The sequence below is a fragment of the Eulemur rufifrons genome, chromosome 4, assembly GCF_041146395.1.
Source record: "Eulemur rufifrons isolate Redbay chromosome 4, OSU_ERuf_1, whole genome shotgun sequence".
NCBI classification, from domain to species: domain Eukaryota; kingdom Metazoa; phylum Chordata; class Mammalia; order Primates; family Lemuridae; genus Eulemur; species Eulemur rufifrons.
The window spans coordinates 84,083,680-84,100,482 of record NC_090986.1 but is presented as its reverse complement, the minus strand read 5'-3'; the positions used below and the strand labels follow the sequence as shown (position 1 = coordinate 84,100,482).

Below are 16,803 nucleotides of genomic sequence, written 5' to 3'. Positions count from 1 at the left end.
AAGGGAAAAATTCGTTTCCCAATCAAAGAAAGCAGACTAAGACCAGACGGAACTCACGGTGCCACCCAGGAGACTGGGCACCCAGCATTCACGGAGCTCAGCGCCAGAGCGGCCGCCTCCTACAAGCCGACGGACACGAAGACAACCGACAGGACCGCTCTGGAAAGCGCCTGACTGACAGCGCACGTCAACGACACAGTGCGCACAGGTGCACACGGGCCACACCCCCAGACGCGTCCCAAGGAGCCGCGGAGACTTGTGCAAAGTTGAGAAGACTTAACTGGAACCCGCAGAGTCCGCACCACAGGGGACCCCGGGCAGCACGGAGGACACACGTCCTCCCAACCCCACTGGCCGACCCGGCAAAGCAGCTGGCGCTCGACACGCCGTGACACGCCAGCGGCTGACACGCCAGCGGCTGACAGCCAGCGCCAAGGACAAGCTCAGCAGCCCCAGACTCGGCCGTGACAGCGGGGGCGGGGACGGCTCTGGGAAGGCCGGGTGCTGGGCTCACCCTCTCGCTCACCATCTCGCGAGCTGTTCACTCCTTTCCTCTCCTCAGGCCGGGCTGACGTGACCCAGCAGGAGGCCAGTGCACGGGGCCAGCGCCTGGGAGTGTCTTGGACCACAGCACTCGCCCCGTCCGACCACGGCACTCGCGGGCACTCGCCCCGTCCGACCACGGCACTCGCGGCCACTCGCCCCGTCCGACCACGGCACTCGCGGGCACTCGCCCCGTCCGACCACGGCACTCGCTCCGTCCGACCACGGCACTCGCCCCGCCCGGACACGGCACTCGCGGGCACTCGCCCCGTCCGACCACAGCACTCGCTCCGTCCGACCACGGCACTCGCGGGCACTCGCCCCGCCCGGACACGGCACTCGCGGGCACTCGCCCCGTCCGAGCACGGGACTCGCGGGCACTCGCCCCGTCCGAGCACGGGACTCGCGGGCACTCGCCCCGTCCGACCACGGCACTCGCGGGCACTCGCCCCGCCCGACCACGGCACTCGCGGGCACTCGCCCCGTCCGAGCACGGGACTCGCGGGCACTCGCCCCGTCCGAGCACGGGACTCGCGGGCACTCGCCCCGTCCGACCACGGCACTCGCGGGCACTCGCCCCGCCCGGACACGGCACTCGCGGGCACTCGCCCCGCCCAACCACGGCACTCGCGGGCACTCGCCCCGCCCGACCACGGCACTCGCGGGCACTCGCCCCGCCCGACCACGGCACTCGCGGGCACTCGCCCCGCCCGACCACGGCACTCGCGGGCACTCGCCCCGCCCGACACGGGACTCGCGGGCACTCGCCCCGCCCGACACGGCACTCGCGGGCACTCGCCCCGCCCAACCACGGGACTCGCGGGCACTCGCCCCGCCCGACCACGGCACTCGCGGGCACTCGCCCCGCCCGACCACGGCACTCGCCCCGCCCGACCACGGCACTCGAGGGCACTCGCCCCGCCCGACCACGGCACTCGCGGGCACTCGCCCCGCCCGGACACGGCACTCGCGGGCACTCGCCCCGCCCAACCACGGGACTCGCGGGCACTCGCCCCGCCCGACCACGGCACTCGCGGGCACTCGCCCCGCCCGACCACGGCACTCGCCCCGCCCGACCACGGCACTCGAGGGCACTCGCCCCGCCCGACCACGGCACTCGCCCCGCCCGACCACGGCACTCGCGGGCACTCGCCCCGCCCGGACACGGCACTCGCGGGCACTCGCCCCGCCCGACCACGGGACTCGCGGGCACTCGCCCCGCCCGACCACGGCACTCGCGGGCACTCGCCCCGCCCGACACGGCACTCGCGGGCACTCGCCCCGTCCGACCACGGCACTCGCGGGCACTCGCCCCGCCCGACCACGGCACTCGCGGGCACTCGCCCCGCCCGACCACGGCACTCGCCCCGCCCGACCACGGCACTCGCGGGCACTCGCCCCGCCCGGACACGGCACTCGCGGGCACTCGCCCCGCCCGACCACGGGACTCGCGGGCACTCGCCCCGCCCGACCACGGCACTCGCGGGCACTCGCCCCGCCCGACACGGCACTCGCGGGCACTCGCCCCGTCCGACCACGGCACTCGCGGGCACTCGCCCCGCCCGACCACGGCACTCGCGGGCACTCGCCCCGCCCGACCACGGCACTCGCCCCGCCCGACCACGGCACTCGCGGGCACTCGCCCCGCCCGGACACGGCACTCGCGGGCACTCGCCCCGCCCGACCACGGGACTCGCGGGCACTCGCCCCGCCCGACCACGGCACTCGAGGGCACTCGCCCCGCCCGGACACGGCACTCGCGGGCACTCGCCCCGCCCAACCACGGGACTCGCGGGCACTCGCCCCGCCCGACCACGGCACTCGCGGGCACTCGCCCCGCCCGACACGGCACTCGCGGGCACTCGCCCCGCCCAACCACGGCACTCGCGGGCACTCGCCCCGCCCGACACGGCACTCGCGGGCACTCGCCCCGCCCGACCACGGCACTCGCGGGCACTCGCCCCGCCCGACCACGGCACTCGCCCCGCCCGACCACGGCACTCGAGGGCACTCGCCCCGCCCGACCACGGCACTCGCGGGCACTCGCCCCGCCCGACACGGCACTCGCGGGCACTCGCCCCGTCCGACCACGGCACTCGCGGGCACTCGCCCCGCCCGACCACGGCACTCGCGGGCACTCGCCCCGCCCGACCACGGCACTCGCCCCGCCCGACCACGGCACTCGCGGGCACTCGCCCCGCCCGACCACGGCACTCGAGGGCACTCGCCCCGCCCGACCACGGCACTCGAGGGCACTCGCCCCGCCCGACCACGGCACTCGCGGGCACTCGCCCCGCCCGACCACGGCACTCGCGGGCACTCGCCCCGTCCGACCACGGCACTCGCGGGCACTCGCCCCGTCCGACCACGGCACTCGCGGGCACTCGCCCCGCCCGACCACGGCACTCGCGGGCACTCGCCCCGCCCGACCACGGCACTCGAGGGCACTCGCCCCGCCCGACCACGGCACTCGCGGGCACTCGCCCCGCCCGACCACGGCACTCGAGGGCACTCGCCCCGCCCGACCACGGCACTCGCGGGCACTCGCCCCGCCCGACCACGGCACTCGAGGGCACTCGCCCCGTCCGACCACGGCACTCGAGGGCACTCGCTCCGTCCGACCACGGCACTCGAGGGCACTCGCTCCGTCCGACCGCGTTCCCTGTGACACCAGGGCAAGTACCCTGACAAGCAGAGACTTCAGTTGCCCCGGCAGCTGCCGGCCTGTGGCGCGTCTGGGCAGAGTCCATGGCCACATGTCTCAGCGCCGGCAGGTACTCACCAAAGGCTGACGGTTTCCGGCCTGTGCCGTGTGCAAAGACGTCGACAGCGGTCTACGGCCAACACCGTAACAACGACCGTCCCGAGTCAGGGGCGCCCGCGAGGCCACCTGGCCCAGCCGCTGACCCGTCAGTGCCGACGCCTGCCCCGCCCGATCTCTGAGCAAAACGTGAGAAATCTGATCGCTTATAACAAAGCAAAAACGGTTTAATACACTGCAAGTCACGCTAAATATCGGTTCCACGTGTGGATTTTCTGATCGTTTTACAATGAAAAATAAAGTTTTCTAAATACCAGGAATGAAGAGTTTTTTAAAACAGCTAACTATGTGAAGCAAAGTCCCCGAGCCCTGGTCCGAGGCCCATCAGGGACCGGGCCGCAGAGCTCCACCCGGCCCCTGCCGTGGAAAAACTGCCTCCCAGGAAACTCAGGAACGGAGGGGACAGTGACCGCGGGGGGGGGGGGGGGGGGGCAGGTGACGGAGCCACCCCCCCTGCTGGCATCACCGCCTGGGCTCCACCCCCAACGGAAAACTGTCTCCCGTGAAACCAGACCTGCTGCCACAAAGGCTGGGGACAGTCACGCTCGAGTCCAGCCGCGCGTCACAGCAGAGGCACCATTTTAACTGCTGCACGAGGGACTGCGAGAGCCGTGCTATCAGACACCCACAGCGAAGAGCTAAAGAGCTGTTCTGCAGACAAAAGATTCCCTATCTTTTAAATTTTATGCCAGGTGTTCACACAACACCTGTTTCACAGCAAGAGGTTTTAGAGGCAAAACTTTCAATTAAGCTATAATTCTTTATTTTGAATGTCATCTCAGAATTTCTCCAATTGCATCACATGCAAGAAAAAAACTAGTTCTGAAGCACGAGAAGCCCGTGTGCAAACAAGCGCCCGTGGGTTTCTGTGGTGCTCACAGCGCCGATGCGCCGGCCTCCGGCGTCGGGCACGAGGACGGCCGCGCTGAACCACGAAATCCGCATCCGCCCCCGGACTCGCGTCCTCACGGAGCGCGGGGTGGCGGGTCACCGCGACGCATCAGGTCTGTGGAAGGACACTCGGCACAGGTGTTTCCAGAGATGCTCGGTAGGCTCCTCTCGACGTTGCCGCCGGCCTCGTTCCAGCGCCCCCAGCAGCTCAGAGTGCAGAACACACTTCTCTCTGGTCTCCGGCTCGCAATGGTGCAATTTAGAGATGTTCCATAAACTCATGGGACACAAAATGGCATCACAGAGCAGCTTTCAAAACCGAGGGCCATGACACTGGTCAGGGACTGGCACAGCACGTTCTCGGGGCCGCTGACCAGGCACAGGCGGGGTTTGGGGACTCCCACACACAGCACGGAGACCTGGGGTGAGGGCGGGCACCCGGGAGTCCACACAGCAGCTGCACCCCGGCGTCTCGGCAAACGTCCCATCAAGACGTCTCAGGAACGCGCTGCTCACCTCCCCCGCCACGTGCAGACCTTCCTGACGCGGGACAGCCACGTGTGAGAGCAGGGCCGTCGAGGGACGTGGCCACACCTGACCATGGCAAGGGCCACGCCGTCCCCGGCAGGAGGAGACTCCGCTGGAAGCCGCGACAGCCCTCCTGGGCCACGCTGGCTCACCAAGGCCCTGCCAGCCCCAGCTCCAGAACCCAGGCCCCTGCAGCGGCGGGGACCCCAGGCCTGCGACCCGCCGACACGGAGGAACAGCTGGGACACTCCGGGATGTGCATCCAGGGGTGGCCCTGGGTGCCAGCTGGCTCAGCAACCGGAGTCGCCAGCCACGGCCACCCTGAGCTCACAGGTGGAGGACGTGCTCCCCGAGCAGTGCGGGAGGACAGCCCAGGAGCTGCAGCCGGAGCACGGACCCCCAGTGTCCGCAACAGTCAGCAGGGCTGGCCCCCCGGGCGGGCACTCGGAGGGACAGTCCCCGACGAGGACACGCTTCCCGGAGACGCCCACAGCAGCCAACAGTCCTCTCGTGCCAAATGTCGGGAGGGACCCAAGTGCCACTGCCGGAGGTGGTGGTGAGGCAGGTGTGGCCGTCGGGCGTCTGCGCGGCTGACCCTGCTGTCTCCACACGGCGCACGGGCACCTACAGCCCCTCCAACCCTTCACCAGGAGCTTTTACCAATTTATCTCAAATAAACAAAATTTAAAGGCAAAAACCAAGTCTCTGATTCCGGAGAGCAGAGACTGCACCCCGCCCCCCCCACCGCTTCCCCAGGCAGGCCCCGCCCCGTGACCCCCAGGGAGCTGCCTCGGTTTCCTCCTCTGCCTGTCCCCTGCCAGCGTGACACAGACACGCCCCACACGCCACCTTCCTGGCCTCCTGCTGGCGTTTTAAAGGTACTTGGCACCAGTTTAAATGAAAGGTTTGCTGCTAAGCACCGAGGAATCAAGGTTATTTTCATATGTGGCTGGAAACGTGGTTTTTTTTTTTTATATGACACAATTATAGTGTCTCCTCTAAATATGTTTTTCAAAATATGCAAATGTTTGTTTTAGAAACAAAAAAGAATTAAGATGTACGGTAGACGCCAGAGCCCACACAAACGGCCGCCAACATCCACTCGCGCCCTCAGGCCCGTCCCGCTCTGCTGCTGGGCCTCCCGGTTCCAGCTCGATCCCCTTCCCCGAATCCCCCAAGACGCCCCACACCCAGGGGCTGACGTCACCGGAGCGGGCCGACCACGGGTGGCACACGGGCCACCGCTGAAGTGAACAGACGCAGAACGGAGCGGTGAGACCGTCAGAGCTCCAGGCGCCCCCGCCCCGCTCTCAGCGAGAAGTCGGCACCGGCGCCGGCAGCAGAGCGCACCGGGCTGTGGCCACGGCAGGAGGGAAGACTCGGCCTCTCAGGAGGCCTTCGTAAAAAGACAGCTCAGCAGGGACGGCGGGAGGACCTACGTCCCAGCCACTCTGAGGCTGCCCAGGATGCCTCGAGCCAGGAGTGTGACCTGCCTGCAGCAGAGAGGGCCGGCACAGAACAGACGGACTTACCCCAGCGCGGGGAGGCCTGGAGTAAAGCCCCCGCTGCCCACCCGCCCCACCCCCGCTACCCACTGTCCACCCCCACTGCCCACCTCCCCACCCCCACTGCCCACTGTCCACCCCCACTGCCCACCACCCCACCCCCACTGTTCATCCCCACTGCCCACCTCCCCACCCCCACTGCCCAATGTCCATCCCCACTGCCCACCACCCCACCCCCACTGCCCAATGTCCATCCCCACTGCCCACCACCCCACCCCCACTGCCCACTGTCCACCCCCACTACGCACCCCCCCACCCCTGCTGTTCATCCCCACTACCCACCGCCCCACCCCCACTGCCCACTGTCCACCCCCACTGCCCACCTCCCCACTCCCACTGCCCAGTGTCCATCCCCACTGCCCACCTCCCCACCCCCACTGCCCACTGTCCATCCCCACTGCCCACCTCCCCACCCCCACTGCCCACTGTCCATCCCCACTGCCCACCCCCCTACCCCCACTGCCCACTGTCCACCCCCACTACGCACCCCCCCACCCCTGCTGTTCATCCCCACTACCCACCGCCCCACCCCCACTGCCCACTGTCCACCCCCACTGCCCACCTCCCCACCCCCACTGCCCAATGTCCATCCCCACTGCCCACCTCCCCACCCCCACTGCCCACTGTCCATCCCCACTGCCCACCCCCCTACCCCCACTGCCCACTGTCCACCCCCACTACGCACCCCCCCACCCCTGCTGTTCATCCCCACTACCCACCGCCCCACCCCCACTGCCCACTGTCCACCCCCACTGCCCACCTCCCCACTCCCACTGCCCAGTGTCCACCCCCACTGCCCACCACCCCACCCCCACTGTTCATCCCCACTACCCACCGCCCCACCCCCACTGCCCAATGTCCATCCCCACTGTCCACCTCCCCACCCCCACTGCCCACCACCCCACCCCCACTGCCCAATGTCCACCCCCACTGTCCACCTCCCCACCCCCACTGTCCACCTCCCCACCCCCACTGCCCACTGTCCACCCCCACTGTCCACCACCCCACCCCCACTGCCCAATGTCCACCCCCACTGTCCACCTCCCCACCCCCACTGTCCACCTCCCCACCCCCACTGCCCACCACCCCACCCCCACTGCCCACTGTCCACCCCCACTGTCCACCACCCCACCCCCACTGCCCAATGTCCATCCCCACTGCCCACCACCCCACCCCCACTGCCCAATGTCCACCCCCACTGTCCACCACCCCACCCCCACTGCCCACTGTCCACCCTCACTGCCCAATGTCCACCCCCACTGTCCACCTCCCCATATCCCCACTGCCCACCTCCCCACCCCCACTGTCCACCTCCCCATATCCCCACTGCCCACCACCCCACCCCCACTGCCCAATGTCCATCCCCACTGTCCACCTCCCCACCCCCACTGCCCACTGTCCACCCTCACTGCCCAATGTCCACCCCCACTGTCCACCTCCCCATATCCCCACTGTCCACCTCCCCACCCCCACTGTCCACCTCCCCATATCCCCACTGCCCACCACCCCACCCCCACTGCCCAATGTCCATCCCCACTGCCCACCACCCCACCCCCACTGCCCAATGTCCATCCCCACTGTCCACCTCCCCACCCCCACTGCCCACCACCCCACCCCCACTGCCCACTGTCCACCCCCACTGCCCACCGCCCCACCCCCACTGCCCACCTCCCCATATCCCCACTGTCCACCTCCCCACCCCCACTGCCCAATGTCCACCCCCCACTGCCCACCACCCCACCCCCACTGTCCATCCCCACTACCCACCGCCCCACCCCCACTGCCCACTGTCCACCCTCACTGCCCACCTCCCCATATCCCCACTGTCCACCTCCCAACCCCCACGGCCCAATGTCCATCCCCACTGCCCACTGTCCACCCCCCCACCCCCGCTGCCCAATGTCCCCCCACCCTCACTGCCCTCCCCCACTGCCCAATGTCACCCCACCTCCATGCCCATCCACCCTCCTTGCTGCTGCCCTGGGCACCTTTTCTGAGCACCCCTCCTCCCGCGAGAGCAGCTGCTCTGTCACATGAGCTCCCACCCAAGGCCCCCCTGCCATTCGCGGATGACACCTGCCAGGCCATCCCCTTCCGCTTCCCCTGCCCCCCACCTCCCTCCCGTGCCGACACCTGCCGGCCCCTCCCCACCTGCCGGCCCCTCCCCACCTGCCGGCCCCTCCCCACCTGCAGGCCCCTCCCCACCTGCAGGCCCCTCCCCACCTGCCGGCCCCTCCCCACCTGCCGGCCCCTCCCCACCTGCCGGCCCCTCCCCACCTGCAGGCCCCTCCCCACCTGCAGGCCCCTCCCCACCTGCCGGCCCGCTAGGGGCTCGCTGAGACTCTTCCCCTCACAGCCAGCAACAGCCTTACGCTCACAGCCGCTGGGGGACCCTCATCCTCTCGGAGCCCCCAGGGCCCTGCCAGCCGGGGGCCCAGCCCCCCTCAGCCCCAGGGCCCGGGGCCCACCCTGCCTGGGCTCCCGTGCCACACCTCAGTTCCCTGCCGCTCCGCTGCTTTGGACACCCGCCGCCTGTGCACCAGGTTCCCTCCCGCAAGGGCTGCTGGCGTCACCTTTACAAACCCCGACTCACCCCAGCGCCATCTCCACGGGCCCCGGCTGCCCTGCCCACCACCCCGGGGGACAGGACGGACACCTCCGGCTGCCTCGTCCCAACCACAGCCCTGTCAGCTCCAGGTGGCCCCAGCCCCTCACAGGTGCACGTCGCAGGTGACCACGCGGGAGGGGACGTTCGGCTCCTCCTCTGCGACCCGACCACCTGCCCGTGCATGCCACCAGCCTCACACGGGGTGGGGCACACAGCCGGTGCCAACTAAATGGACGGGAATGGAAGAGGGGCTCAGAGACGCCACCCGTTAAGTACCGCGGCCTGTGTGGCCAGAACCGCGCGCTGGCAGGGGCGCCAGCCCCACCGCTCCCCGGCACCGGGCGCCCGGGGCCCGCGGCCCAGGCAGCACGGCCAGCGCCGGCCCCGAGGCTGGCCCGGCCCCACTCCATGCCTAACACGGCAAAAGCGAACGGACGTCACACTCGGGTGACGACTTCAACTGAAAACCACACAGGGCCCACCTGTGTTCATCCTGCCTCCGTAAAGCACACACACGTGCTTGGGGACAGGGACATCGTGTGACACCGGGGACACACTGCGCAAGGCTCCTCAGGGCCTGTCAAAGCCTTCACACGGATGGACACGGCTGACCTCCTGCCATGCGGTTCAGTACTCAGGACACGCTTTCACCAGCTCTGCCCGTGTCTGGGCAGATGCCGCACGTCTGGCCTGGGCTCCTGCCAACTCCGTGTGACGCGTGGGTGAGTGGTCAGCACCCTCCCCCGGCTCCTGGTTACAGAACACGGCACTCTGAGACACGCTCACGGACAAAGGTAGCGTTGCGTGAACTTAACTGGCCTTACCAAGTGCAGTCAAGAACTACATGGCCAAGAAGCCAGGCCACAGTGCTGCGCCCACAGTTACAAAATTATTCAGAATGCTCTATAGTTTCATGAGAAATAGCAGCTACGCTAACCAGCAGTTTCCCCTTCCTGAGAAAGCACTGGCCCAAAGCGTGTGGAGCACGTGCCGCACCAAGGCCGAGGCTTCCCCTGCAGGGCGGCAGGTGGGGGCCCCGCCCCTCCTCAGGGAAGTCCCCTGGGCAGTCAGACCCTCCCCGGGCTGTGCACCCCCACGTCCCCACGGGTGTGCCCAGAACTGTGAGTGTGGCACAACCGGGGAAAATTAAGACAAGTCAGAGCAGCATGGCCCAGGCAGCACCTGCGGGCAGCGGGCACCTTCTCAGGGCGCCAGGTGGCTCGGTGACTGTCCCCTCCACCCTGCTCCGGGCTCTGCAGTCTGAGGACAGCCGGGTGAGAGCAGGAAGCCACACGAGCGGACACACTCACATCTTTTGCCATGTTACCAGATCCGGGAAATCGATGCTGTGAACGTCCACCCTCCAGAGAAAAAAACGATTTTCCTGGTAAAAAGGAAGAAAAAAAAAGAAATGAGTAAGAATGAAAAAAGAAGTTTAAAAAATACCGACCTTTAAAGAAAGCGCGTCTCACCCCAGCCACAGGCGCCCGCAGGTGGCGGCCCCCCCCCCCCGCCCGCAGGGCCCGGCGACCCGCGCGGATTTCACGCGTCTCAGGACCCCGGCCAGCGCGCCCGACACGGGGACCACGCGGGACGCGGCGGGGGCCGGGCCCACACCCCCGCGCACAGCGGCCGCCCCCCTCGACCCCCGCGTGTCCGGCAGGAAGGGACAGGTGGGCTCAGGTGGGCTCCGGGGCCCCGCCCGCCCCGACCTGTCACCAGGCCTTGGGCCGCCCGCGCGGCGCCTCCCGCGCGCCGGAACCGCGTCCCCGCGGGGGCGGCCTCCCCGGCCCGCGCGCGGCCGACCCCGGACCCGGCCTGCGGCGCGGGCGCTGCGGTGGGCAGGGCCGGCCAGGGACCCCCGCCAGCAGGTCACCTGGCCCAGCAGCAGCGCGGGCGCGGGCCCCGGGCCCAGGAGCGCGCGCGCGCACACGGGAGGGTGCGGGCGGGGGCCGCGCGGCGTCCGCACGCGGCGGGGGCGCAGGCTGGGAGGCCGGGACACCTCGCGCCCGCGCCCGCGCCCCCCGCCCCGGCCCGCCGGCATCCTCCGCCAGCGCGCACCTGGCTCGCCGGTCCGGCCGCGCGGGCTGGGGCTGGGCCGGGCCGCGCCGGGCCGGGCCGGGCCGGGAGGCGGGCGCGGGCGCGGGGAGGCGCGGGGCGGGGGCCGGGCCAGCGGTCCCGGCCCTGGCGGGGTCCCTGCCCTGGGCCGAGCGGCGCCGGGACGCGGGGCTCACCCTGGCCGAGCGTCGGGCCGGCGTGACGTGCGCGCGGCGCGGTGACGTGGGCGGCGGCGGGCCCGCTCCGCCAGCGCGCCTGCGCGCCTTTTCGCGCCTTCGGCGCCCTCCTCCTCCTCCTCCTCCTCCTCCTCCAGCTCCGCGGGCTTCTGCTCCTCCCGCCAGCTCTGCGCGCCCCGGGGAGCGGGAGGGGCCGTGCGCGCGTGTCCGTGTGTGCGCGTGCGCCGGGCGGGGATGGCGGAGGGCTGGGCCGGGAGAGGGGCTGTGCGCGCGCGGGGTGCGCACCGGGAGGCCAGGGGGCACTGGGGGTGCACGCCTATGTGTGCACGGGGGAGAGGTGGGCGGCTGTGTGCATCCCTCTGCGTGTGCGCACGGAGGAGAGGTGGGCTGCTGTGTGCATGCCCGTGTGTGTGTGCACGGAGGAGAGGTGGGCTGCTGTGTGCATGCCTGTGTGTGTGCGTGCCTGTGTGTGCACGGGTGCGTGCACGGAGAAGAGGTGGGCTGTTGTATGCATGCCCCCGGGTGTGTGCACGGAGGAGAGGTGGGCTGTTGTATGCATGCCCCCGGGTGTGTGCACGGAGGAGAGGTGGGCTGTTGTATGCATGCCCCCGGGTGTGTGCACGGAGGAGAGGTGGGCTGTTGTATGCATGCCCCCGGGTGTGTGCACGGAGGAGAGGTGGGCGGCTGTGTGCATGCCTCTATGAGTGTGCATGCCTCTGTGTGTGCACGCGTGAGTGTGCGCACGAAGGAGTGGGGGTCGAGTGTGCGCTTGTCTGCGTGTGCGCACGGAGAGGCAGATAGTGTGTGTGTGTGTGTGTGTGTACCCACAGGAGAGAGGAGGCCTGCGGGGTGTAAGTTGTCATGTGTGTGTGGACACACGGAGGAGAGAAGGAGATCGAACGTGTGCGCTCGTGGCACGGAGCCCCTGCCCCTGCTGGGTTCTGGGGCCTCCACGCCCACGCCCCTCCTTTGCCTGGACTCCCAGCCATTCCTGGCTTCCTCGGTGCCTGCTGGACTCAGCCCTGGAGGGGCCTGGGAGGGACGACCCGCAGCAGGGTGGGAAAGCTGCAGGGCGGGCCTGGTGGACCGGAGCCCTGGAGACACCACCGGGAGCCCACGGCTCCTCCGGGGCCAGCCCGAGAACCCGGCAGACGGCGGCCCAGGCCTGCGGAGCCCGGGCCAAAGTTCAGAGCTGCCTCGGGCGGCAGCGTCCACTAAGGGAGGCACAGTCAACATCAGTGGAGGACTTTGTGGGGGGTCACAGACCGAAGGCCTCCCTCTGTGCCCGACACCCCACTTTGCCTGGTTCCACAGTTCGGCCACTTTTATGCTGATTAGGCCACGCCTGCCCCTCTGGCAAGGCTCCGCCCCCTGGAACTCTGCAGCGTCTTAAACTGCTTACAGTTCAATTAGTGTCGGCTTCTTTCTGAAGACAGGCAGAAAGGCCATCCTGCATGCCGTGGTCACAGCAGGCACTTAGGGGACTCGGTGGGTGGTGGGCGTGAACACAAGGCCCCTAGAGGGGCCCCACAGATTCCGTCTGGGGGAGGGCCTTGTTCTCTGCAGGGGGACAGGCATGACCAAGGCAGGTGCCCTGCAATCCCAAACACACGCCCCTCGTGTGGTTCCTCAAATGCATCTGTGTTCCTAGCTTTTCCTTTACTTTCTCAGGAAATCTTTATTTTTTACTAAATGCTAATATCCAGCCTCTGACAGCAGCGGCCAGCCCCCAAGCTCTCAGAGCAAGTACAGCCTGGCCTCTCCCTGAGACCCGGGGGCTTCGAGGTTAGAAGGACACAAACTTAGGGTCAGAGCGCGGGATCCTAAACCCCTTCCCACAAGCTCGAGATTCTGGTAGTTCCACAATATTTATACAGGTTGATAACTGATATTATTCAAAGTAATTTCTGCACAAAATCACTGTAGTGAAATATTCTGAACGCGCTGAGGCTCTGCACCGCTTGGGAAAAGGATGGAAAGTTACTCCTTTGTGCCTCCCCATACTCGCGTACCCCACAGAAAGCCCCTATTTCTGTATTAACAAAAGTTAATAACAGCGTTCTAAGTTTTTGACTGAAGATTGGAACATGTTTGGCCGCCCTTGCCTAGAAATCGCTCGTCTGGATGCCGAAGCCTCGGGGTCCGTCTGAGCCTGTGGCCTCCGGGTGTCCCCTGGGCTCGGGCTGCTCACCGTCACGCTGTGTAAACAAGTATAAGACTTTCACATTCGTTTACAGTCTAACGCCAGAGCCCTTTCAGAATTACCCTTGGATGTGACAATTCTAGAGGATCATATTATCTAATTTACAAAAATCTAGTTCACCCAAATTTACCTTGCTGGTTTTACCTCTTACTTAGACATCTTCATTTGTTTTCATCTGGAATGTTCTCTGGCTTGTGCCATGAAGGAGATCCTTTGACTCCTCGGCCATTTACACCACAGCCCTGCTGGAGCCACTTGGCACTGCTCCGGCTCAGGTGACGTCCAGGCTGTGTGGTCTGTGGAACGACGTCGCGGAGATCCGTGTTCTCCTTCCTCGTGGAACGCGGCCACGGTCAGCGAGCAGACACGCACTCGCTGCTGGCTCACACGGCCCTGCGAGTCAAAAGCTCTCCCGGCCTCCCTCCTGCCGCCTGTCACAACTCGCTGTGTCTCGAACTCCACTCTCTTCCGTCTCCCCGCCACCACCCGGGCCAGGGCATCCTCTTCATCAGGAACTGTGAGCGACTCTCCCTCTTCCCCTTCCCTCCAGCCTTGTCCTCTGTCTGCTGTCTGCTCAGCAGCCAGAGTGGCATTTTACAAATGCAGATTAGACCATGTTACTTCTGGCCTACAATTCCTCAACGGACCGACCTGCTCTCTGGGCGGATGAGTGAGTGGGAAGCACCGCGGTGAGTGGTCGCCGAGCGAGACCCAGTCGGACGCGCTGCCGTCTCACGCGGTGTGGGGGTCTGCAGGGCCGAGGTGCGGAGGGATGTCCCACGTGCGCCTGGCAAAGACGTGTGTCTGCTGCTGCTCCGTGCAGTGCTCTGCACACGCCTGTGGGCCAGGACAGGGGGTCCACGCCCTCGGCCCCCTTGGCCCCGCCTGGCTGCCCGTCCAGGACCAAGGCGGGTGCTGAGGTCTCCCCCTGCCGCCGGGGGACGCTGGCTTCGCCCTCCAGTGCCGTCTGCTTCGCGTCCTGGGCAGACCCGACGTCCAGCGCACACACTTACATCTTCCTGATGAAGTGGCCCTTCTGTAAACTGTCCTTTCATGTAGCATCCGGCTCCGTCTCTTGAGACGTTTTCTGACGTAAAGTCTGTTTTGTCTGACGTTAGTGCAGCCACCCTTGCTCTTCCGGTTGCTGTTTGCACGGAATGTACTTTCCCAGCTTTCACTCTCAACCTGTGGGTCCTCAGATCCAAAGTGGTCTCTTGTGGACGCCACACGGAGGCTTTTGCTCATCCACTCTTCCAATCTGTCTTTTGATGGGTGAGTTTAACCCACTTACACCTTCATACATTTTCTGCCCAATAGCATAGATTTATAATTATTCTTATGTATTTATCTTTTAAGTCATGTAGGAAATAAAAAGTGGAGTCACAAACCAAACATACAGCGACACTGGCTTCTGCGTTTGCCCGTGTGTTCACCAAAGACCTGCGTTTCTTCCTGCGGTGACTTGCAGCGTCCTCCCATTTCACCGCCAGGGACTCCCTGGAGCACTGCTTGCAGGACAGGTCTAGTGGCAGCAGGCCCCGGAGCCGGTGTTTATCTAGGGAATATCTTAATATTTCCCTTATTTTTGAAGGGCAGTTTTTCCAGATACATTATAGACTTTCTGACTGGCAGAGGTTTTTTTCATTTGTTTTGTTTTTTTCCTGCACCTTAATTGTGTCATGCCGCCGCCTTCTGGCCTCCATGGCTTCTGATGAGAAATTGGTGTTAACACCATTGAGAGGCCAGGCGCGGTGGCTCACGCCTGTCATCCCAGCACTCTGGGAGGCCGGGGCAGGAGGATGGCTTGAGGCCAGGAGTTTGAGACCAGCCTGAGCAAGAGTGAGACCCCGTCTCTACTAAAAAATAGAAAGAAATGGTTTGGACAGCTAAAAATACATATAGAAAAAATTAGCAGGGCGTGGTGGCGCATTCCTGTAGTCCCAGCCACTCGGGAGGCTGAGGCAGAAGGATCGCTTGAGCCCAAGAGTTGGAGGTTGCTGTGAGCTAGGCTGACGCCACAGCACTCTAGCCCCGGCAACAGAGCGAGACTCTGTCTCAGAAAAAACAAAACAAACAAACAAACAAAAAAACCACTATTGAGGATCCCTCGTAAGGGACGAATCACTTCTTTCTTGTTGGTTTCAAAATTCTCTTTGTCTTTTAAGTTTATGTGTCTTGTGGGTCTCTTTCAGTTTATCCTACTTGAAGTTCATTGAGCTTCCTGCATTTATAGATTCACATCTTTCATTAAATTACACACTGTGACCGGGTGAGGTTTACTCGAGGAATGTGAGGTGGCTCAATATGAGACAGGCGTGGAAACAGCGTGTATCACAGAACCCCGTGTGGTCACCCTTCAGCTCTGTGGGCTCCACGTCCGTGGCGTCAGCCAGCCTTGGATGGAAACTGTAGTCAGGCCTGCGACGGAGAGTTTCTTTTCCTGTCCTTATTTCCTAAGCAATACAGTGTAACCACCGCTTAGCAGCTACATTGTTAGGTATTATCTGTAATCCAGAGATGGTTTAGAGTACACTGGAGGACGCGTGTGGGCTACGCAAACACTGCGCCGTTTTGTATAAGCCACCAGGGCATCTGTGGATTTCGGTGTCTGCGGAGAGTCCTGGAACCGTCCCCCGGACACCAAAGAACAGCTGTGTGTACACACAGGTGTATGTGCCCGATGTTTACGCCGACGCTCACCCCAGCGCTAGTCACAGAAGCCAAAAGGTGGAAAGACCCTGCGTGCCCCTCAACAGATGAATGGATCAACAAAATGTGGCACAGACAAAAACGGGCTATTAGTCAGCCACACAGAGGAGTGAAATTCTGACACATGCTACAACATGGATGAACCTTGAAAGCATCATGCTAAGTGAATAAGCCAGATATCGAAGGGCAAATATTGTGTGATTCCACTTACATGAAATATCCAGAATAGGTAAATTCATACAGACAAAAAGTGGATTCACAGTTGCCAGTAGTTGTGGGGAGCTAGTGCTCCATGATTACAGGGTTTTTTTCTTTCTTTCTTTTTTTTTTTTTTTTTGAGACAGTCTCGTTCTGTTGCCCGGGCTAGAGTGCCGTGGCGTCAGCCTAGCTCACAGCAACCTCAAACTCCTGGGCTCAAGGGATCCTCCTGTCTCAGCCTCCCAAGTAGCTGGCACTACAGGCATGCACCACCATGCCCGCTAATTTTTTCTGTATGTTTTTAGTTGCGCAGTTAATTTCTTTCTAATTTTTAGTAGAGACAGGGTCTCATTCTTGCTCAGGCTGATCTCGAACTCCTGACCTCGAGCGATCCGCGCGCCTCGGCCTCCCAGAGTGCTGGGATTACAGGCGTGAGCCACCGCGCCTGGTGGATTACAGGGTTTCTGTTTGGGGTGATAAAAAAGTTTTGGAAAGACTTAGAG

At 64.9% G+C, this 16,803-nt stretch overlaps 1 protein-coding gene across 1 annotated transcript in view; it reads right to left on the bottom strand.

The window, feature by feature from the left end:
• TFDP1 (transcription factor Dp-1) overlaps positions 1-11,199 on the bottom strand; it is a 35,839-nt gene extending 24,640 nt beyond the window's left edge. The window contains exons 1-2 of the mRNA XM_069467490.1: positions 11,191-11,199; positions 10,267-10,340 (exon numbers count right to left, since the gene is read on the bottom strand). Of these exons, the coding sequence (XP_069323591.1) occupies positions 10,267-10,278 (12 nt within the window). The 5' untranslated portion in view covers positions 10,279-10,340; positions 11,191-11,199. The remainder of the gene's footprint in view (positions 1-10,266; positions 10,341-11,190) is intronic.
• Between the last annotated feature and the right edge of the window lie 5,604 nt (positions 11,200-16,803).